We start from the raw sequence: 22,185 nt of genomic DNA, 5'->3' as shown, positions 1-22,185 counted from the left end.
CAGCTTGAGAGCGCCACACTGTGAAGCTTAATTAGCTGTGTGGTTACATAGTAAAGTAATGACAAAAACACATCATTGATTATAATGGTTAGAAATCCATTTGATATTTGCACAGACGTATAAATGCAGAAAACCACATGTGGTCTATATTACCGACCGCGTCTGCAGACGTCAGCAGTCTGATGATATGAGCAGCACCTTGGGAAAAGGCTGGTGGTGGGAGGGGGTTGTAAAAAATACTCACCAGTGAAGAGCAACGTAGAGGAAGGCTAAAGGGTCTCGTGCGATGTGAGGAGGTGGTCCTGGGCAAGCAGAACGAAAGGGGGAGGTTAGAAGTTGAAGTGCCAAAAAAACATATCCTCAATAAAGGACATCTAGCTATCCAAGTAGGGGATTTCCCATTTTCACCAAAAAGGAAAAGATTGCTTCTTTATGTGGGGAATTATAAGAATGATCATTTCCATTAATCCCCCCCAGCACTACAGTCAAATCAGGCAATTGGTGAATATTAATCTGAGATTACCTGAAAGATTGAAGCCTGCTGCGAAGAGCTAAAATGCAAATAATTTCCCCTCATTTAAAAAAAAAATGGCTTTGCTCAGAAATAGACCTTTGAATATAAAATGTCGTCATTAAATCCAGTTTATGAAAAAGGGAGCTGAAATGTGTGAGTGCTACAATCTCGCATCAAATACATGGAAAGGTCTTATCTAGCACACATCTGCTTGCTACGAAAACAATTGTTTCATTTAAAAAAGAAAGGTAAATTAAAACCAGGCAACCTTCAGAACAATCTGTTTTACATCAAACTAACATCTGGCATTGAGAGAAAGTGTGAAATTATATTTAACACGTTTTTTGAAACTTTCATTTTGGATTATGAATAAGTCAAAGGAAAGAGACAGAAGAGGAATTTTGTGATAAAAACTACCACAAAAAAATTTCAACTAGGCAGACTAAAAAAATAGAATATTTAAGAAAAGTATAGGATGATCAATTTTACATAAAATGTAAAAATAAAAATAGTGCAACTTTAATGTAGACATTGAAGAGGTCAAAATACAAAATTAATTGACTTAATTACATGTTTACAAAGTCAAGTTTTCCTTTTTTAATTCAATAGATATTACTTGAAACATAAAAACTATTGACAGATCAAGTTATATTTATTATTTTGGTAACATTTTTCCAGGCGGTTAAAACTAAAGTAGGCGATTAAATAAACAGAAAAACAACAGGAATAATTAGAAGTTTGCACACCTGTAGAAAAACAAAGTAACAAAAGGGATGAGGCTAAAACTACTCAAAAAGTTACTCACCTTCATTAGGTAGCCTGCATTATGAACTTTAAAACAATGTTCCATGGTATATTATAAAAAGCATAATAAAAGATAAAACAGAAAGGTTTCAAAAACTCTCTCTACACCATGTGACTATGTTGTTATATTAATTTAGAATCGGTTTCAGTCAGAACAGGTATTAAAACCCTATTTATCAGGGTTGCTATATCAGAAAGACCGTCTTGGGCTTAATTGCACATTCTTTCATAAAGATGAACTTCTATAATATGTAGTTTTTATGCAGTATTTAAACATGAAAAAGGCGATTATCATTTTTCTATCTACACAAGCTTCGATATAAACGCAGACAACATGGAGCGTAGAGTTTGCACGAACATTACAATGGGGCAAAATTCCACATTCAACATGGCGGCAGCTTTACGTGTATTTCTGTGTGTTGCGGTGATCTATTTAATTCTAGTAATGACATGGAAAGGCGTTAGCTGGAGTGGAAGGAGCTGCTTAAAACTATCTGGACCTTTTTTTCCATCTTCTAAATCATTGTTGTGTGTAACCAGTAAGTAAAAAAAACTTGATCGCACCCAGAATAGCAAACGTTTGTTTATCTGCATTCGCCTGCACAAAGCGAGCCAGTTTCATGTCAATGTGCACAGATGTTTCTTGGGAAGCATTTACACGTGGTTTAACGTTACACCTGCGATTATATTATGGAATGCCATCTGGTTTTGGAGTGCAAAAATAGTCGTATTTTGTCACACATGCACTCATTTGCCTCACTATTTCCTCAATTGCAGTTCTACGACTGTGCCTGGCTGAGTGAGAAAAATAATGTAATTCTCAAAGAGATATTTATGTTAACGTCCATCTCATCTACCAATAGTGCATGTATATCTCCTCTACTGAATGAGTGGTAAATCGTACTAATAAGCAACTTATAGTTAGTGTTCTAGTTGTGTAGGCAATCAAGCTATTTAATTGACTAAAAGGACTATCATTTCTCATTGAGTGCAGTGTTAAAAAATTCAAGTACCATATCTTAACATGAGCCAAGATGTGTTTCTGTTGCACAGTTAATAGCAGTCTCCTCTGCACTTTTAACATTTAGCAGGAGCAAACATGAGCAGCTTGGAAGAAGGATGCAGTGATTCCACACGCGCTCTCGTGCTGCCCAAACCGCTTCTTCAAGGCTTAAAATTGGCATCGCACGCAGTGCTGGAGAAAGTGCAGCAGAGGGGCAGGTCAAAATGTGCAAAATGCGGAGGATCAAGGATGTTCTTCTGCTACACATGCTGCTTATTAGTGGACGTCAGCCTGCAAGAAATCCCCATTGTCAAGGTCAGTAGAAAAGGTTTGGGATTGTTTGTTCTTTTTAGCCTTGGGTTCAAATCTTTGTGGTGGATATAGTGTCAGGTTCATGAAATGTTGCGCTTGGTGCGGTTACCAATGTCGTCTGCGTTTAGCTTCCATTGAAGATTGACATCATCAAGCACCCCAACGAGACAGATGGCAAGAGCACGGCCGTTCATGCCAAGATCCTCGCGCCCGACGATATCACCATCTACACGTACCCCTGCATTCCAGAGTACGATCAAGACAAGGCGAGTTCAGTCGTCTTTTGATCTTGAAGCTTAAAACATTCCCTAATGTACATTTTCTGTTTTTCTTACCCCCCGCCAGGTCGTGTTGGTGTTTCCCAGTCCAGGTGCCGTCACAGTACAAGACATGATGCAGTGTTTACGCGAGAGGACTGACAGCAGGTCACATGGCCCTCGGTTAAAGAGACGGAAAATAGAAAATGCGGCGAAAGATCTGGAGTCAGGGCCCCCAGATGAAACGAAGGGCTCGGAATCAAGGCCGCACCTCCTACAGAGGGTGGTCTTCATCGACAGCACATGGAACCAGACCAACAAAATCAGCACAGATGAGAGACTGCAAGGTACTTGTTGTTTTTGTAAAGGCAAGTTCAGCCATGAGTTCAACAACACCACACTGTACTGTCACCTTTCAGATCTGCTCCAAGTAGAGCTGAAGACAAGGAAAACATGCTTCTGGCGCTCGCAGAAGGGCAAACCAGACACATACCTAGCTACGATAGAAGCCATCTACTATTTCCTCAAGGACTTCCACGAGCAGTACCTTGCTCAGGAGTACAGCGGCGAATATGATAACCTTCTCTTCTTTTACTCTTACCTGCACACTGTTGTCAACAAGTCCAAAGAGGCAAAACAAAACTGTAAAGCCAAAAAGAGCAGCATTTGAGTTTGTCCCGGACCGAAACATTTTCTTGAGCCTCATTCAATAAATGTTAAGGATTTCCAATGACTCAAACACTGGCAAGCATATCTCTATAAGATGAAACTTCAGTGTACAAACATTTACTCTGAGTTGAAACTGGCACGATAACTACCAAACACATTGCATACAAAAGTCTTTGAAACTTTCTGTAAAGTCAAAATACGCAATTAATTTTCATGTCAGCCATGCCAGTTTAAAGCCTCGATCATTAATTAAATATCTTTTATTTACAAACCAGTACATAGGTGCCTCACATTCCCTCCATCAATACTTTATGACTACTATTGTACATCTTAAACTCATCCATTTAATTTGATCTAGACAGAATTGCCCTAAAAACCAATGCTTGGGTCAGAAACAAATATTTTTTTGTACCATTTAGTCGGTTGGTGCTGGCTACTAGTATTGGGCCTCCCTAATCTTTGCTTGAAGGCTGTCGCACGTCTTCTTGGCATCTCCCAGCAACATTGATGTGTTGGCCTTGTAGAAAATGGGGTTATCAACTGCGGCGTAGCCCACACCCAAGGTCCGCTTCATCACGATCACCTAAAACAAAGGTTAGATTAGGTCATCTCAATGTCAAATGTAGTCAAAATGATTGTTTAATTTGTTTCATGGGCACACTTAACGTAAAACACCTTTCACTGTTAAACTTGATCTGTTCCTCACAAAGAACATAGCATTATATTATTGTTAAAACTAGTTCAAATGGATTGGATTTTTGTCGCTGTCAAGAGTAAAAGTTTACAGAATCGATCAAATCCAAGGCTGGTCTCACCTGTTTGGACTTCCACACCTCCAGGACAGGCATGCCAGCGATGATAGAGTTAGGGTCCTCTTGAGCAGCAGAATTCACTGTGTCATTGGCGCCGATGACCAGCGTCAAGTCAGTCTCTGCAAGTTTACATCACATTTAATGATCACACACACAAAAAGCAAACACCCTGAAAATGATTGATAATAAATTCCCACACACCACTTAGCAGTGTTATAAACACAACCATGTGTTGTTGAGTGTAAACCCGTATTGTGTCAAAACAACAAGAGGATGATCAAAGTAAAAGGTGGGAGGGAGCTGATACTTCTTGTCAACATGATAATCAGTTTCTCACTGGTATTTAAATCTGGGGGAATACCTGGAAAGTCTTCATTAATCTCATCCATCTCCAAGACCACGTCATATGGTACGCCAGCTTCAGCCAAAAGTACGTTCAGCTGGCCGGGCATACGACCAGCCACTGGATGGATACCAAACCTGAGCAAACGTATCACCTCATTTGTAAAGTTGTCCATTAGAAGGAAATGTTGAAGCACTGGTGCAGCCCGTTACCTGACACTTTTGCCTTGTTCCTTCAACATCTTCACCATGTCTGCAATGGGATATTGGGCTTTTGCTGCACACAATCCCCAACCTAAATAAAGACAAAAAGCACCACATGAAGATTAAGTATCCGAAAGACACTAATTATATTGACCAATTGTATCTTATTGGCTGTATCGTAACACAATTTAAAGATGAATACAAAATAATTCGGAATAAAATAAAATTTGGAGAAATAAAAATCAATCTTATTAAACTGGAAAAGGGCATTATCTTTACATTGCACCGTTTCTTTTAATCAAATCCTGATGTCGGAACACACATCTGTCCATGGTTTGGTTGTTCAAAAAACTGCAAAGAAAATAGCGGCCATGTGTAACCCAAGTTCTTGTTTGTGGTTGAAGGAAGAGGCAAGTAAAATAGACATTTTGAGTGACCTTGACGGAATCGTACTCGACTATAGTATTTCCAAGATGATGAAAACTTGAAGCTGGGTTGCCCTCAAAATAGTCCAAGGGAGGCCAATCAATCGGTCAAAATGGAAATAGGTTTGACTGACTCAGTCAATTTGGCTCATCTCAAAAGATCCTTCAGTCGAATCTTCTGATGCATATGAAAGGGTTTTACATTACAGGGATAGTAGATTGAAAATAAATACTGTTCTGTCAAATTTGGGGCTGGTTAACAAAAAGGCAAATCTTTAAAACGGTGATTTCCATTAGTGTTGAGCTCCCCCTAGTGTTGTGCACCAAAATTTTGTGCATCGACTTAATGGTACTGAAACAGGACCAGCCACATCCTACCCCTCCCAGTTTGAACAGATTGGATGTCTATTGTCATCAAGAATACTCAAATAGTTAAACATTTTTGCTAGTCCAATACATTTGTTATGTACTTTTCAATTGAAGTTAGCGTTAAACTTTTTCAAAGTTCTGCACGACAATAGAGTAAAAAAATAAATAAATGATGCATTGGAATTGATTTGCAAACACAACATACTTAATCCCAAAAAAATGAACAAAATCACTAATTGTGCTCACGTTGGGAGTTAAAATCTGTGATTTAATATTCCAACACAATCCAAAAACCTCTGGGTTAATTTCTACAACTTTAATGCATGAAAAGCAAATGTTGGCTGCATTCATTCAAGTGTTTCGTACCTGGCGTGATGATGATACTATTGGCTTCCTTGATTATATCAACGGTCTGGTCAACGTTGACCTCCGTGTGGGTGCCAACAATCTCCATGGGTTTGCCACCCGCTGTGGAGGTGGTGCCATAGCCACCGAGGATCACATTAGGGAGGGAACGATTCATCGCCTAGGGAGAAGTGGAAATTGAATCATCAGGGAGTTATTAGTTATTTTGGTGTTCCACAAGTTTCTGCCGTTTGCACTTCAACTCAAGTGCAGCGTGGGTGTATTTTTGTGTACTCACCACACACATGATGTAGGACAGGATGGCACCAGAGGAGCCGATCAAAGCGCCAACAATGGTCATGAGGTTGTTGTCCAGGAGGAATCCTTCAGCACACAGTGCCCAACCCGAGTAGCTGTTCAATACAGTGATGACAACCGGCATGTCTGCGCCTCCGATGGCTGCCGTCAGTGTGACGCCCTGGCGGAACATTAAATTAGAGCGTTAACAACAATGTTGCATCAAAAAAAAGTTTTCTAACTTCCTCATGAAGACCACAGAAGGAAATCAACTGCTACAATCATTCATCAGACTTTTAATTGAAACTGCCTAGTTAAGGGTAAGCCCATAATAACATCATTTCTACATATGCAGATCATCATCCCCCAGGAAATAATCATTTGTGACACTGTATCCTGCCACTGGCACTTCTCAGTTGTCTCACCCCTTTCCCCTGAGGTGACGCTATTAAAAGGAACAATACTGCATAATTAACCCAACATGCATGTTCCTGGAATGACTACACAGAGCATAAGAATTGAATTCACATGTAAATACGGTCAAGTAATTAAAGTGAAACTTACCATCACCGTGGACAGCCCTGACACTCCAACGAGGCATCCCATTCCAGTGGCATAGCTGGAGCTAAGCATGAAGGGCACCATGCCTCCCAATGACGCCGCCATCAGACCGGCATTCAACATGTGACGTCCGGGCAATAGGAGAGGCGCAGAGTTCAGCATCCCTACAAAAGCAGTCAACCACATTTCATCCTGAAGAGGTTTTGGCACTGACGTTTCTCTCTGTTCCACTTAAGGAAAGAAAATGTCAAACACAATCTTTTCTTCAGTGTCTATAAACACTGGGATCGTCTAATCAACTGCACCATCTCAGGAATCAGAAAGACCAGAAAGCTTCCCATGTGCTCTTACAGAACTTTAAATACTGATCATTTTGGACATTTGACAGCAATGAAAACCCCCCTAATGTCATCCTTCCATCCTGAAATACGAGGACTTTTCCTTAAGTGCTTCAAAGTTTGTATAGACAGACTGTTTTGTCTCTTGGGTGTTTTTCACCCTTCCATGCCACACGTTTAAAACATTGCTGCTTTTAACAGCTGTCGACGGTACTGAAAGATGAGCATTCACGGCCTGTCTTCTCAGTCAAAATGAATTGGATGTCTATTGCCTTTAACGGGACGCAATAAGTTAACTGTCCAGGAATCAGTTAAAGTGGGTTTTAAATGTATTTGTGCGAGTGAAATCAAGAGCAATGACGGAATCTCAAAAACCGGGGTACCGTTTATGCCATAAAGTTGTGTACGTGCGGAATTCTATAACAGCTGTAACAGCATCCTGAGAACTGTCCAGATTTACACAGGTTCCAAGTGAAAAGTGCACCTGTTGGTCTTTAAAGAGTGACGGCTAAATTTGAAACAGTGAAAGAATTTAGTAAATTACATTAAAGAAAATAAACATTACACATTTCTCTGAAACCTTCATTAATGATCGTTTAATGAACGGTTATTTAACAACAATTTTACTTGTATAGCTATTTTCATTACGTGGAACATTCGCTCACCAACAATGCAAATAGCAAACTGTAAGTAAGGGTTAAAATCACAGATAAAGAATAAGCGAATGTGACTGGCGTGAAAACTAAAACTCCAGTCACGGATTTCCTTGAGGATCATTCTGGCTTTGGAATAATCAAGGACACAATCAAGAACAGACAATCCTGAACTGAGTACGATGATTATGTTACGTCCCCAAAAGGACCACACAAAACCCCCAAACCTTAATCAAACATGTAAAATAAGACTTGTTTAGTTAAGCACAAACCTTGTAGCTTGCCATAAGCGACTAGCGATCCACTGAAGGTGACACCTCCGATGTACGTGCCAAAGTAGGCCACAGTCTTGAGCACGCCGGCGGCCGGGTGAGCGTCCAGGTGGGGAAACTCGATCATGTACTCAGCGACGCAGGTGAGAACTGCAGCCAGGCCCACCAGGCTGTGAAACGCTGCCACCAACTGAGGCAGGTCGGAGATTTCGATCCGCTTGGCGATGGTCAAACCTGCATTGCAGCAGAGATGTACAGTCATCATCTTGAACCTTTTCTGCACATAGGCCAAGTTTGACAACATTTACACACTACAAAGAAGAACAAGGAAACACACCAGTCACATGTTTTCTGTTATCTCATCCCAACAAATTGGGCCTGAACTTCAAAAGGGCAAAATAGACAAATGTGCATTTTAGACATTGGTCCGAGCTAGTCACTTCCTCTGGAAAAATGCAACAAAACTGTCATAGCAAGAGGGGTTGTGTTAAGCATCATTTATCATCCTCTTGTTTTAAAGTAACAGTACAACATTCAGAGATGGTGATGAAAGAGTATGATTGTTTTTTTTTACATGCAGGACTGGACAAATGGATGCAACTAGAAACGCAAGCGTAAATAATAAGCTTTCTTGCGATATTTGCATGTATAAGAATTTCTTTGATCATCACTAATTTATAAAATTCTGTCAGACTAATATTTCAATGATAAAAATGGCTGCACATGTGCTGCCTCACTCACTGAAGAAGCTAGTATTATATTTTTTGCCTGCTTTGTTATGGATAATGGTTGATCAACAATTGGCTTGTAGTCCAGCAATATTTTGGTCTGATATTTATTATACTGGAAAACTAAATAAATTAAGGTTATAGCTCCAATACACTGATTGTTAACAATGTTATTGTTCTGTCTGTATGCCAACTGCTACACTATCAGTCCAAAAGTAATTTATTAACCCTATGGTATAACTTTGTTCAGTATGACACTTCAACTTTAGGGTCTGAAAGTCACGCAAAACTGAGAGGATGTGGTCCAAAGAGGAGACCTACCCAGAGTCCCTCCAGTGGCCATCGCCAATGACATCTGTGACAGCAGCTCTGGGGAGGGTTTGAGTGCGCCTAAGGTGGCAGCGATGCCTCCGGCAACTCCCATCATGCCCAACGCGTTTCCAAGGCGACTGGTGCGCTGAGCAGAAAGGCCCGCCAAGGCGCCGACGCAGCACAATCCGGAGCCCAAGTACATCATCTAAAGACCACCATCGACATCCAAGTTGAAACCAGTGAATGAAAAAGAATATTATGATGATGATGTTCCCTTTCACCTGTTCAATGTTGTAACCCGCGGCCACAGATGCACCATATCCACCAACAAATGCAGCCCCTGGTAACATGTACAGGTAGTTGTACTCAGGGGGGTCTGTGGGACGCTTAAACATGTCCAACATTCGCTGGGTGATGAGAAAACCACCTGGAAATTGAACAATATGCACAGATTTTAGGGGATTGATTGAACGGAAAAAAACATTTACTTTAAATCAAAAGAAGCGAGACCAGCAATGTTGATGGAGGAAATGAAAGCAGCAGCTAAGGCGAGACTCTCAGGCAAGGAGGAGGGTGTGAGACCCCCTCCCATCAGAACAAGACCACCCACGGCAGTCAGACCTGTTGAAAGGCACAACAATAATAGCTGAAAACAACAAATATCCAAATGATTTCAAAATGTGAACATTCTTAAACTCTTTATTGGGTGTTCATTGACAGCGCTTGACATACAATTCATTTTGACTGGCAAAGATTGACATCTAGCGCCGTTAATGGCCGTGGAAAATGCGCATTCATGGACAATACTCCAAGTCAAAATAGATTGAATGTCTACCGCCGTCAAATGGCAGGCAATTAGTTCAATATAAAAATAAAACATTTTAAGCTCCTCAAATAGTATACATTGTTTTTAATTTTGTGTTAACATTTTATTTATACATATGGATATATAAAATTAATACTGAATTCTAATAGTTAATATAAAATAAATATTATTGAGACCTGCTGTCCACTTATGTATATGAAATGTTAATATTGTGCCCTAGAATACATGACCCAAAATGTAATGTGCACACATGGACTCAAAGTTTTTAGTTTTTTTTATGTTCAGAAATATTCATTTGTCCTTAAAAGATTAATATCAAGAGCCAAGTTAAAAATGTGACCTGAGATGGCGTTTGTGACGGACATTAAAGGAGAGTGCAGCGCAGGGGTCACGCCCCACACCGTGTGGTACCCCACAATTCCAGCCAGTCCAAAGGTCGTCACCATCTGCGTGAATGCTGCGTTGGGGGAGATGAGGCCCAGACCTAGACAGGTAGATAGACCTGCAGGGGGAGCAAAGCACAATAGCCATCTATGACTTGCTACTTTTCCCCCCAATGCCAATCCTTCCCGCTTCCAATGGATTGGACTTCTGTCGCAGTCAATGGTAGCGAATGAGTAAGGTTGACACGTCTGTCCTCCTGACCTGTAGTGTAGATGCCAGCATTTGTCATTTGGCGGCTGAAAGGAGAAACTGCAGCTACTTTTTCAGCTTCCAACTCAGCCACAGATCTCTGTTTGACAGGTTGTGGGGGAGCAGTCTTCGGTAGGGGTGCTGGGAACATATTTTGTCCATCCTGTGAAAGACATGCAAGTGTGAGAATAGATGACAAAATAAAACCAATAAAAGTCGGCACAGTAATTTTGCGTGAGAGAAACATTTTGTAATCCAAACATCAATTTAAAGATTACCATGAACAAAAGGCAATCAAGAATATCGTAATAGTGGCTTTGGAAGACAAATTTTCTTTCTGATGCACTGCTTAGATTAATGACGGTGAAACTGATCCCGAAAATTGAGGTTGCATGTTTTGCCATCCGCAAACAATGTGAGACCGCAAGATTCCTGCAAAACTCGAGGCATTCAAAACATTCGTGCTGAAGAGCAATACAAAGTTGGACAGAGTTTTTACTTTCTATATTAGTTTGATAATCTCCCCCAGCATGAGAGCATCTCACAACGATTGCCAGCAGAGCTAAAGATTACAAATCAAACACACCTTCATCACAAGCGTCCCGCGAATGACGTGGTCCATTGTTCCGTAATCGAAATCCTCTTTGGGTTCATAGTGGAAGTATTCTTTGTCGGGGCTGATAGCCTTCAGCAGCTTCAGTACATTGTTGGAATAGAGGGCGCTGGATTGGGTGGCCATGCGGCTTGGAAGGTCCGTGTAGCCGATGTGCGTCACATTCTTATTAGGGAAAGAAAAACAAATATTTAAAACAACATATTAATCAGGGGTGGCAAAAATGGTTACAGTCTTAAGGTAAAGTATTGTTTTGCAAAATGTGAGAGGTGAAAAAAAAAAATCTAACTCACCTTATGAGTGTGAAGCTCGCCAGGCCTAGTGGTCTCAATATTCCCTCCTGCTTCTGCAGCCAGATCAACGACCACAGAACCATCCTTCATGGACTCCACAAATTCCTTCTTGATTAAAATAGGTGCCCGCTTTCCTGAATGCAGTATGTTACATATGAGATGAAGGGGGGAAAAAGGCAGAGCCAGGGTCGACATGACTGACCTGGAATCAAGGCGGTGCTGATGACAATGTCGACATCTTTACACTGCTTGGCGAACAGCGCCATCTCGGCGTCGATGAATTCCTTTGACATTTCCTTGGCGTAACCGCCGACCCCGTCACCAGATTCTTTGATGTTCACTTCTAAGGGCTCCACCCCAAACGACTTGAATTGTTCCAGAGCTGCAGGTCTGACAGATACCAAACAGTTTTACAGTTTTTTTACTCCACGGACTAGTGTACATTCCTGAAGCCATTTGAGCATCCATTCCACAACTCCTCTCCGCCTGTTTTTTTTTAATTCATTGATGGTATTATATTTTCACAAATATGAAGCATTTTTGAGTATCATGAAAAGCGCTGTATAAATAAAATGGATTATTAGAAATGAATTAGTAATTCCAGTACACAGTACTTTGCCTATAAAGATGATACTCGGTCTCATATTGCATTCCAAATTTGTACCTCGTATCAAATCCTCTAACAATGGCTCCCATTGATTTAGCCGCTCCCGCGGCTGCTAAACCAGCGACGCCTCCTCCAATTACCAGAACCTAAAAAAAAACACACATTTTCAGAGGTGAGATGAGAAAACATCCAAAAATCTCTTACACCGACCCTTCCATGTAGAATTTACCTTGGCTGGTGGTACTTTTCCTGCTGCTGTGATTTGACCAGTGAAGAACCTACCAAAGTGGTTAGCTGCCAAAACTACAGCCTTGTATCTAAAAAAAAAGCCATGTCATCAGTAGTAACTCTGTTGTGGCAACAGTAAAGAAAAAGGTATATAGTAGCTTTGTAGTAGTTTAATTTTTTTTTGAAGGCTAAATCCTACTAGATATCATTACATTGTGATTGGGTAAATAATGAAGTCAATTAGATTTGTCTTGGCTCTCACCCGGCGATGTTGGCCATGGAGCTGAGTGCGTCATAGCCTTGCGCGATGGTGACTCTGGGCACTTGATCCATGGCCAAGACTGTGCTCTTCCTCTCAGACAGCTTCTTCATCAATTCTGGATTCTGAGCTGGATAGATGAAACTCACCAGGGTCGACATGGGCTTCAAAAGGTCGGCCTCGCTCGAACTGGGTGCACGAACCTGCAGCCAGACGCAAGTGCATTAATGGCTGTGTAATGGGAAAATGGGTTCCAATCCGTATGCACAAACCTTGAGGACCAGGTCAGATCCAAGGGCTCCTTTGACATCGGTGATGCTGGCGCCTGCATCTTTATATTGCTGGTCAGAGAACTTTGACTCCTCGCCAGCTCCGCTCTCCACCTTCACGCTGAAGCCTTGCTTGACCAGCGCCTGCACGCCGGCAGGGGACAACGCCACACGCCGCTCGTTCTGGAAGGTCTCTTTGGGGACGCCAACCACCAGCTCCTTGTAGAGTACACCTGGATATCAGAAGGCACGAGTGATTGTATTTCATGACTTCAATATTCTTATTAAAAACATGGTGGTGTATTGATTAGTGTACTTGTTTTAATATTTATTCATTTTAAATACAGTTCAATTTCTAAATACAATTACAGCTAAAAGAAAACATTTTTCCTTTGTTTTGAAATATTTATTTTTGCCACATTAAAAAAATAATCCTATTTTTTTCATAAAAAATGATTGAACAAAGTGTGACACTGAAACATTCAAATTGTAACAGTTTTTACTTAGATGATATCTCCTACCATTCATACAAATTTAGAATAATTAAAAATGCTTGAGAATCTTCCTTTTCTTTTGTTTACATTCCAAAACAATTACTTGGAAATATTGAACTTTGGTTTCATTTTTTTTCTAATGCCAATCATTTTATCGGAAATAACAAAATATGTTTGGAACCATGTGACCCTTGTGAGGATAAGCGAAACGGAAAATCAATATTCAGAACATGCGATGGACCTTCATTCATATTTCTCTGAGTTCTAAACCAATTTCCATTTGTGTTCACAATCAACTTTTAAAACAAGTCAACCCCATTCACCATTGAAATGGTACCAAGCTACCAGTTTTAGACTTTAAGGTTATCAAATACATGGTTGTCTGCATTACTAACACCTACTCTAATGTATAAAAGCTATTCAACTAGATCAAATAATAAAATCCTCTTAAATCAGAAGGTTGAATTTGGGGTTTTGTTTTCTGGTGGCACTTTTAAGACAATAAATGTACTGCCTATACGTACGTATTTTTTTTCTGTTTCTCTGAGTAGTACAGCTACGTATGAATGGCTGAGACCGGCGGTGTCATGTTAACATTTCTCTCCATAAATGGCCCCGTGACCTCGCTGTCATAGCTACAATATTAGCAGGTGATTGGCTGGCAGCCAGCGTGGCTCAGGCCCACAAGCCTCCGAAGCAGATAGCGGAGCATGGCAACTTAAAAAAATAAAATAAAAAATCACTTTGCAAAATTTGCATAACTTCTGCTTAAACCCTCAGACAGAAACACTACGAGAGCTTACAAGTCCACGACCCATTATTTGATGAGAACTGTCCACAAAGCAAAGTTTTTACAGGTCACCTTTATCTGACCTCTCACATTCAACACACTTGGCTTTGTCTAAAACTAAATTTCCCCTACCTTTGTTGGCGTTTTGGTCCCATAGCGCAGGCAAGGTCCTAAAATTACGCCTCAGTGTTATCTTCTTAGTGACGCCGCGCTGGAGTAACGCGAGAGACGAGCTGGATATGCAGTGCAGGAGGGTCGACATGGCTGCAGAGGGTCCGTCCGGAGCCTCCTTCTCGACCTGGCAAGCAGATTCACATTCTATGTTAAAAGCGATTTTGCTGATAAATATCTTGAAGAAGCCCCAATGGTAATGCCACACACCTTGGCTGTGTATTCCAAAAGACCTAGCGGAACTAGCAGCGTGACATTTCAGCTCTACAGGACACACACGCACGCACACTCACACAGGTCTCTGGCCTGATCTCACACGCGTCGGCTTGTTCGCGAGATCTGGAATTATGACGGCGCATACGCCAAATGTGGCGGGCAGGAAGCGGAGAAAGTTAAGCAGGTACCTCCATTTTTTTAGAGTTAAGAGGGGATATCTAAGGACAGCCACGTAATTTGCAACACAACACAAACATGCAATGTGTACACAGTGTGGATACTGAGAAAGCACAATGACCTAAAAAGTGAATTGAGGAGGAAGTATGATTAGAATAGCGTTTAAATTTGATTAATTGTTTAATGACAGTGGACTCTGGCATTCATTTTTCTTGCCTAGATACTTGAAGGCAACATTTTCCCGTGTTCATTCATTGCTTTAACTTGTTCACAAGCAGACATTTAAAAAAAAAAAAACACCTTCCCCATATTGTCATAATTATAGTTTTGTCTGATTTTTTCAAGACTAACATAATCCCTTGCTATAAATTAATGCTCTCTTATATTGTCAAGAAAAAAACTGGGAAGCTTTCTTTTTTGTATAATGATCAGCAGAAAAACACACTACTCAGATTTCTATAAAATGCAGCTTTTTGGCAGGAATGTCTCAACAGACTATTTAAAAAAAACATTTATCAGATATGTATATTTACATTACTGAAACAAATGAGCAAAAAACATTTGAGATTTATTTTTCTCTCAGTTCATTAAAACTACTGCTGTACTAAATATGTGATTGGGACATCCCTATTATTTATTATGTATATATCTATTTTTTTGCTTTCAAATTGAGCTGGGAGCCAAACTGTATAACTCATTGTAATTAATACTGACTGAAGGAAAAAGATATCATGCACAGTGGGGAAAAAAAGTTTGTTTAAAAAAAACTTCACGTTTTGGTAGATTAAATGACATGCATTTAACAGTGTTTATTTTTAATTTTTGTGTGCTGTTTTTAAATGAAGCCAGTTGGACATAAATTGTTTGCTTTCCACCCATGAGGTCAAATAACTGAATGACAATCAGCTCCAATGTGCTGCCATTGATTGACCTACAAACTCAAGTATAGGTCTCGACTCGTTATTGCCAGACTTGCCTTTTTGTAGGTTTTCCACCGGGATCAACAGTTCTACTTCAGTCTTGGTCAGAAGCAGCTAACAGACTCCACACCAGTCTCAAACCTGCGCCTGGGTTTGCCTGGCCACACACACACCCACGCGCGCGCACGCACGCACATTAACTTGTAAACGACCTTCCACTGTCTGAACCACTCCAAGCCTACCCTACTATTTAAGGCTAAATAGCAAACCACGTGACTTGTCCCCATGACCACCGCAGACAAGATAAATACCTTGCAGACGCCACTTAAAGGCTGCCGAGGAATCGAATTAAAGATTTAGCGTCACTAAAACCTAAAGGAGAGTGACCAGGTGAATTTACTTCAATTTTACACACCACACTTAAACAGCATTCTGCCAATTTGGGAACTTCACACGGCTGCATTTCAGCTCCAGTACGCATGAAGGCGCTAAAATGACAGCCGCGTGGCAACAATGTTGGCCAACCATAACCAATTCATGCGAGTGAATTTCACATATTTTGGCAAAAAAAGTTAACTAATCGGTAATATTATTTTCTATGACTTTATTTTTGTGAATTTTTAATTTTACTAAATGGCTGCCAAAGAGGGGCGACTGAACGTTCGTCCTGTCAAAAGGCCTTGGACGTCTAGCCCCGTCAATGGTATAAAAATATGAAAATGTACACCCCCATCTCCGTGTCAAAATGAATTAACGCCTATCCCTGTCATTGCCAGGCAATGACTTAACCAATGCATGTCCTTTATAGTTGTATATACCGGAAGTTATTGTAAAGGGAAAGGTTTTGATTGGCCATCCATTTTCCCTGCCACATGGATGTTGTAAACATGACTTGAAATTGCACTCGGAGCGTAAAATACTGCACTTTTATCACTAAGATGATCCAAAAAATGACTTATAAGAATTATCTGTGTCGAATAGTCGATTGTTTTCAATCGTAGTTTGTCTCCTCTAGCTAATACTAGCATAGCTGCCGTGTACTACTCCAGTACGCGCGTCCTTTAATTTAATTGTAGGTCCTAAAACAGGACTACAAAGTAATATTTACCTGATGATGACATCTTTGAAGCTGTTGTCAATCGAAGCATCGGATCGGGGCTCCCAGAGATGCAGGCTGGGCCCAGGTTTGATGTCATCGCTGGGCTTGAGTGTGGGTTCCCCGGTGCTGGTGTCTCTCCCTGGGGGAAGCTGTCTGTGCACCGCATGGCCCCGGTCCGACCTGGCTGAGGGCTTCGTGCAGGTGGACATGAAATGCTGCTCTCCACATCTGGTCAGACATCCACCCTCACGCCTCAGCCTGGATCCCCAGCAAATCACACTCCTCCCTTGTCCCACACTGAAAGGAATGAAGATCAGCGTGGTGGTCCAAAATATGGAATTCAAGAGAAACACATCCCCTCGTTTTGTTCACGAATTTGTCAAAGACATGCTGAAATTTGCCTTAGTCCATAAGAACCATGTTATAAACCTGGAGCATTTTCAAACAGACATCCAGTATGTTGTCATTGAAAACATCCATCCGGATGGTAATGCAGCAGGGCTTGTCACTTCCAAAACTAGTGTGGAGATTGTTGAAATCCAAACCCTCAGACACTTCAACAATTATCTGCAGGGCCAGGTCACAGTGCCTTTGGGCGGCCTGGATGAGGTAAGTATGGAAAAAATGATTATTTCTATAAATGAGAATTTAATAATCGTGCGGTTCAGTTGAACACACACTTACGTCCTTTTGCCTAGGTAAAACCTAAGTGTACTAATATGCTATTTAAACAAATTTTGCCTAAATAACATGTTTTGGAAAGAAATAAAAAATTACTGTGTATTATTTTTTGTGTTTTTGTGCTATATGCACCCAAAATTTAATGGCATACCAACAGTCAGGCAGTGAAGACTGCACTGTTTTCTTCATGTTGGTATTTCTACAAAGGTTTTAGGTTTTAGTGTGAAAGTAGCCTAAAAATGGGCGTTTTCACAAAATAACGCATGGTGATGCCTGGAGTTATAATAGTGTTAGGGATTTAAATTCCTCAACTTCTCTGATAATTTGCTTTCAAAATGCACCTTAGGTAAGCGCATCGCTTAGAGAGATGCTGCAGTTGCCGCTTCTCTATCCAGCCACCCTAGGCTCGCTTGGGGTGTCGTGTCCTCGAGGCGTGCTACTCGTGGGGCCGCCAGGCGTTGGAAAGACACAGCTGGTTCGAAAAGTGGTCGGGCAAGTGGGAGCAAGCCTGGTGGTGGTCAGAGGACCAGAGGTAAAGTCCTATGATTAGACTAAGGTCAATCATCATACAATTTCCAATTCTTTGTATGTATATTTATGCAAACGTTCCAGATTGTGCGGTCCCGGCCGGGCGAAAGTGAAGAGATGTTGCGGGACGTATTTGTGCGAGCTCGCGCTGCAGCAGACGAGGGTCCGTGCGTCCTCTTCTTGGACGAATTGGATTCTCTCTGCCCGAGAAGAACCGGCTCATCTGCGCCGGAGAATCGGCTGGTGGCTCAGCTCCTCACGCTGATGGATGGCGTTGACCAATCAGATCGCTTCCTCATCATCGGTGCCACCAATCGTCCAGACAGCTTAGACCCGGCACTGCGCAGGCCTGGAAGATTTGACAGAGAAGTACTCATGATCATGAGGATTGTCTTATGTGTATACTTGCTTTTTGAAGTAATAAATAGTTTTTTTTATCTTTAGGTTATCATTGGACCTCCTACAGTACGGCAAAGAGCAGCTATTTTGTCTGTTGTGTGTGAGAAAATACCAGTGTGTCCCAGCGTGGACATGATGGAACTAGCACGCAAAACCGCAGGTTATGTTGGGTCTGACCTCAGTGCCCTGTGTCGGGAAGCCGCCATGGACGCTCTGCGGGAGAACTCAAAGGTCAATTCAGCATTAAAGAAACAACATGTTGCACTTTTACATTCTCGTGCATGTGTGGATCAAAATTAGAACACCCTTGTTGATTAAAAACAATACATGCTTATTGTCATGAAAGTTTAGAGCTGTTTGTCATCTTTACAGAGTTCCGATGAGCAGACGGTAGGACTGAAACATTTCTTGAAGGCTATGAAGTTGGTGCGGCCTTCATGCCTCAGGAGCAGTCTGGGACAGACGGACCTCGCTGCAGTGGCCTGGGAGCACATCGGTGGTCTTGAAGACATCAAACTGAAACTGAGTCAGGTGATAAATACTCTCACATCCACAGTGAACAATGTTTAAAACAGTGATAAGGTGATTTATTTATAGCCAATAATGGCAAGCCTCTTTCAGACATACGAAGAAATATGGTAATGTACCCGTATTTACCAAGTACACACTACATATGTCTAAACGCAATTTTTGGGCTTTACCTTCACCGCCTCGCGATTTATGTAGTAGGTAATGTACCGGTTCAGAGCACAGAGTTCGATGATGTAGCTATCACATGACTCTACTGCATTTCTTATTTATTCTTGGCTTTAAGATTCAATAACCATTAGCTAATAACTAATATTTAAGAACAAATGTATGGAATGTATTAGCTAAAATTAGCTGCTTTCCAATGATTGAAGAGTATCGAGTGGCCAATGATGTACCCCGAAGCCTTCTTACGCCTGGGTCTGTGCCGCCCACGAGGCGTGCTTCTCTACGGACCTCCTGGTTGCGCCAAGACGACGTTGGTCAGAGCGGCTGCCTCATCCTCGAACTGTACCTTCCTGTCCGTCAGTGGTGCTGATCTCTACTCTCCATACGTGGGAGACTCAGAAAAGGCTTTGTCACAGGTGCGTGCCCTGACATTATTTTTGTTAACAGTTGAACGTTTTTGGATATACGAGCTATCGTAGATAATTGACTTTTGGACAAAAATGTCCTTTACACGTGTAGCTGTTTCGTCAAGCGCGGGCCTGCGCTCCCTGCATTCTCTTCCTGGATGAGATTGACTCTGTGATCGGCTCGCGGTGCTGCGGTCAGGCACCTAACAGCGTTCAGACCCGATTATTATCCGTGCTCCTCAATGAGATGGATGGAATCGGCCTGAAGACATTGGAAAGGAAGGGGACGCAAAAGAGACTCCAAGTTGAGGGAGCAGAGGATAATAACTGTCCGGAACAGGTTGGGCTGCAACTGTCATAGACCGGACATGTAAATATGATTTTAATACGTTCCAAGCATATATTTTCGCTCTTTCATAGGCGGACAAGCAGGAAGTGTGCAACAAAGACGTGATGGTTGTAGCAGCCACAAACAGGCCGGACTGTTTGGACAGCGCCCTTCTTAGGCCCGGGAGACTGGACCACATTCTATATGTGCCTCCACCAGATCAGCAGGTTTGTTACCGTAAATTTCAGACTATGCGGCACTAATTTTTTCATGTTTTAAACCCTGCAGCTTATAGTCCAGCGTGGCTTATATATGGATATTTATAGGCTAATGAACACCATGTCTTTTAGTGTAAATAGCCCTATGGCTTAGATAGATGCAAATACTGTTTTCCTGGAAAATTTGGTGTGCACCCATATTCAGGTGTACGATATTGTCCAAAAACTACATCGTTATGTCGACTGGTCTTTAAAAAAAAATCTAAGTCTAGAGATATGAGCTTGGAATTGCTGTTAATGGTCGGAATATGCCCCAGACTCACTAGTGAAAGTTAAAAAAACTAACCCATTGAAATGAAATTTTAATCCTATAATTTCTCCTACACTTTATCCCATAAATATAAAAAACAATACACTTAATTTATCAAAACATTATTTTTTTCAAGTGTATTATGAACTCATTGAGAACATGACATGGCACTGAAAGAATGAATGTATATGAATATTCATTCACTGTCATCCTTTCCACTGCAAATAGATTGGACATCAACTAGTGATGGACCCAATTCAGCTGTCTATAAATGGGAAACATTAAAAAGACTTACTTCAACTTGTTAATGTGTCACTGCTGAGCTGTGGTTGACTGTAAAATGACTGTAAAACAAAAGAAAAGTGAATTATACAATGTATAGTAAAACACTTCAATTCCTTGAACATCCGCAGACTTCATGCCAACACAGGATGTAAAATCCTTTGGACAGGCTAACGCAAACTAACATTGATGTCACTGTAATTGTAAATCTTCAAGCAATTCCAAGCTAGGCTTAGTAGTAACAGGTTTCCCTTACATAATTTAACAAGTGTATAATGACCTGTGTTTAGGCCCGTCTCGCCATCCTCAAGGTGTGCACCAAGTCCATGCCCGTAGATCCTAATGTATGTTTGGAGGAGTTGGCTGCCAGAAGTGAGCTTTACACCGGAGCTGACCTGGAAAATCTTTGTAAAGAGGTAATAAAAAACAATTTGATGTGGATTAGTGTAGAGAAAGAAATGTATTTGGTTTTATTTTTAAAAAGTGGAACAATTCTCTCTGTCAATTTGAGGACTAACAGTTAAAGGAAATGATATTAATCCAGTGGATTGGGTGTAAACCAGTCAGCAGTGTTCACTCTCATGTGAAACCTGTGTGTTTAAACTTCCCATAAATCCTCTAGAGTCTAGATTCAATTACCAAAACCTTAGGGTTCGATCGAACCCAGGTTAAAAACCAATAATCTAAGGAAGGGGTGGGCAATCCGGTCCTCGAGGGCCGCTGTGGGTGCAGATTTTTGTTCCAACTGATCCAACACCGACAGTTTAACCTATTATACCAGATTGGTGGAACGGTTTCCTCTTATGGGTTGGAAGGAAAACCTGCACCCACTGCAGTCCTATGTGGAATTATTTGCCCACCCCTACCCCTGATCTAAGTAATGGTGGTGCTGGTAGTGAAAGATGATGTTTGGAATCGGTTTTCTCCAACACGGTATGTATCTGAAAACTCCTTTCTCTGTTTCCAGGCGGCTCTCTTGGCGTTACAAGAAAACATGGAGGCATCTAGCATCAAACACACACACTTCCTGCAATCCCTCCAGAAAACCAGCCCATCCCTCACAGCACAGCAAATTCAAACATACCAGATAACATCTTATTAACAATGGGAAGTTTAACCAAATTTTAATTTTAAAAAAGTGTAAAAATTCTTAGCTTTTTTGGTCTTGTTTTCGTCTTAGAAAGTCTTTTGATTGTAAGGGGGTCGCTGTGCACTATTGAATATATTGATCAGCTGCACTAATGGTGGTCACTAATAGTCCCAGACACTTCCTGGTAACCAAACCTTGTTTGCACCTCACTAAGCAAAACTTAAATGTTTATTGTGATACATTTTATTCTCCCATATATGCAAAATCATGTTTGAACAATAGAAAATAAATGTACAAACACATTTCATATTGTTTGAATCATAATAAAAATGCATAGAAACATTTAATGCTTTGTCTTAAGGATAGAATTGTGCTGATCCTATAAGCCAAACTAATCAGCAAATGCATTACATTATTGTAATGTAAAAGTGCAC

General features: G+C 41.1%; 3 protein-coding genes across 7 annotated transcripts; 2 read left to right on the top strand and 1 right to left on the bottom strand.

The window, feature by feature from the left end:
* The first annotated feature begins 1,661 nt into the window (after positions 1-1,661).
* On the top strand, positions 1,662-3,629 carry dtwd1 (DTW motif tRNA-uridine aminocarboxypropyltransferase 1). The gene is made up of 5 exons (XM_077621665.1): positions 1,662-1,857; positions 2,407-2,636; positions 2,762-2,899; positions 2,979-3,237; positions 3,310-3,629. Exons 1-5 carry the CDS (start codon positions 1,683-1,685, stop codon positions 3,558-3,560), a joined length of 1,053 nt encoding a protein of 350 aa, XP_077477791.1. The 5' UTR covers positions 1,662-1,682; the 3' UTR covers positions 3,561-3,629.
* nnt2 (nicotinamide nucleotide transhydrogenase 2) lies at positions 1,751-17,075 on the bottom strand. Of its 5 annotated transcripts, XR_013305312.1 has the most exons (25): positions 14,611-14,751; positions 14,362-14,527; positions 12,949-13,178; positions 12,680-12,879; positions 12,419-12,506; positions 12,247-12,335; positions 11,785-11,972; positions 11,583-11,716; positions 11,263-11,454; positions 10,689-10,839; positions 10,384-10,545; positions 9,728-9,838; positions 9,499-9,644; positions 9,227-9,422; positions 8,178-8,411; positions 6,918-7,078; positions 6,355-6,534; positions 6,078-6,237; positions 4,927-5,008; positions 4,733-4,851; positions 4,375-4,490; positions 3,972-4,142; positions 2,969-3,532; positions 2,743-2,871; positions 1,751-2,612 (listed from the first exon to the last, which is right to left on the bottom strand). XR_013305312.1 is itself a non-coding variant. In XM_077621600.1 (22 exons), exons 2-22 carry the CDS (start codon positions 14,489-14,491, stop codon positions 3,996-3,998), a joined length of 3,216 nt encoding a protein of 1,071 aa, XP_077477726.1. In that variant the 5' UTR covers positions 14,492-14,527; positions 16,822-17,075; the 3' UTR covers positions 3,802-3,995. The 5 variants fall into 5 exon arrangements, 4 of the variants coding, with proteins under 4 accessions (XP_077477726.1, XP_077477742.1, XP_077477733.1 ...); XM_077621600.1 differs by lacking the exons at positions 1,751-2,612; positions 2,743-2,871; positions 2,969-3,532; positions 14,611-14,751 and adding an exon at positions 16,822-17,075 and having other exon boundaries at positions 3,802-4,142; XM_077621616.1 differs by lacking the exons at positions 1,751-2,612; positions 2,743-2,871; positions 2,969-3,532; positions 14,611-14,751 and adding an exon at positions 16,025-16,163 and having other exon boundaries at positions 3,802-4,142.
* Positions 16,569-22,094, top strand: afg2b (AAA ATPase AFG2B). The gene is made up of 10 exons (XM_077621627.1): positions 16,569-17,421; positions 17,840-18,025; positions 18,106-18,390; positions 18,466-18,651; positions 18,793-18,951; positions 19,323-19,532; positions 19,636-19,863; positions 19,944-20,078; positions 20,952-21,077; positions 21,629-22,094. Exons 1-10 carry the CDS (start codon positions 16,825-16,827, stop codon positions 21,761-21,763), a joined length of 2,247 nt encoding a protein of 748 aa, XP_077477753.1. The 5' UTR covers positions 16,569-16,824; the 3' UTR covers positions 21,764-22,094.
* Positions 22,095-22,185: the final 91 nt, after the last annotated feature.

Source organism: Stigmatopora argus, chromosome 2 (assembly GCF_051989625.1).
Source record: "Stigmatopora argus isolate UIUO_Sarg chromosome 2, RoL_Sarg_1.0, whole genome shotgun sequence".
NCBI lineage: Eukaryota > Metazoa > Chordata > Actinopteri > Syngnathiformes > Syngnathidae > Stigmatopora > Stigmatopora argus.
The sequence above is the reverse complement of the archived record's forward strand: the minus strand, read 5'-3'. Positions and strand labels throughout refer to the sequence as shown.

Coding starts and splice junctions, on each gene's coding strand:
- dtwd1 (XM_077621665.1), top strand. CDS start 1,683: ATGGGGCAAAATTCCACATTCAACATGGCGGCAGCTTTACGTGTATTT. Junction 2,637..2,761: donor AAGAAATCCCCATTGTCAAG/GTCAGTAGAAAA, acceptor GTCTGCGTTTAG/CTTCCATTGAAGATTGACAT. Junction 3,238..3,309: donor CACAGATGAGAGACTGCAAG/GTACTTGTTGTT, acceptor GTCACCTTTCAG/ATCTGCTCCAAGTAGAGCTG.
- nnt2 (XM_077621600.1), bottom strand. CDS start 14,491: ATGTCGACCCTCCTGCACTGCATATCCAGCTCGTCTCTCGCGTTACTC. Junction 9,839..10,383: donor CGTCACAAACGCCATCTCAG/GTCACATTTTTA, acceptor GCCTTTCAACAG/GTCTGACTGCCGTGGGTGGT. Junction 9,423..9,498: donor CGGGTTACAACATTGAACAG/GTGAAAGGGAAC, acceptor GGTGGTCTTTAG/ATGATGTACTTGGGCTCCGG.
- afg2b (XM_077621627.1), top strand. CDS start 16,825: ATGATGACATCTTTGAAGCTGTTGTCAATCGAAGCATCGGATCGGGGC. Junction 17,422..17,839: donor CTTTGGGCGGCCTGGATGAG/GTAAGTATGGAA, acceptor AATGCACCTTAG/GTAAGCGCATCGCTTAGAGA. Junction 18,391..18,465: donor CTGGAAGATTTGACAGAGAA/GTACTCATGATC, acceptor TTTTATCTTTAG/GTTATCATTGGACCTCCTAC.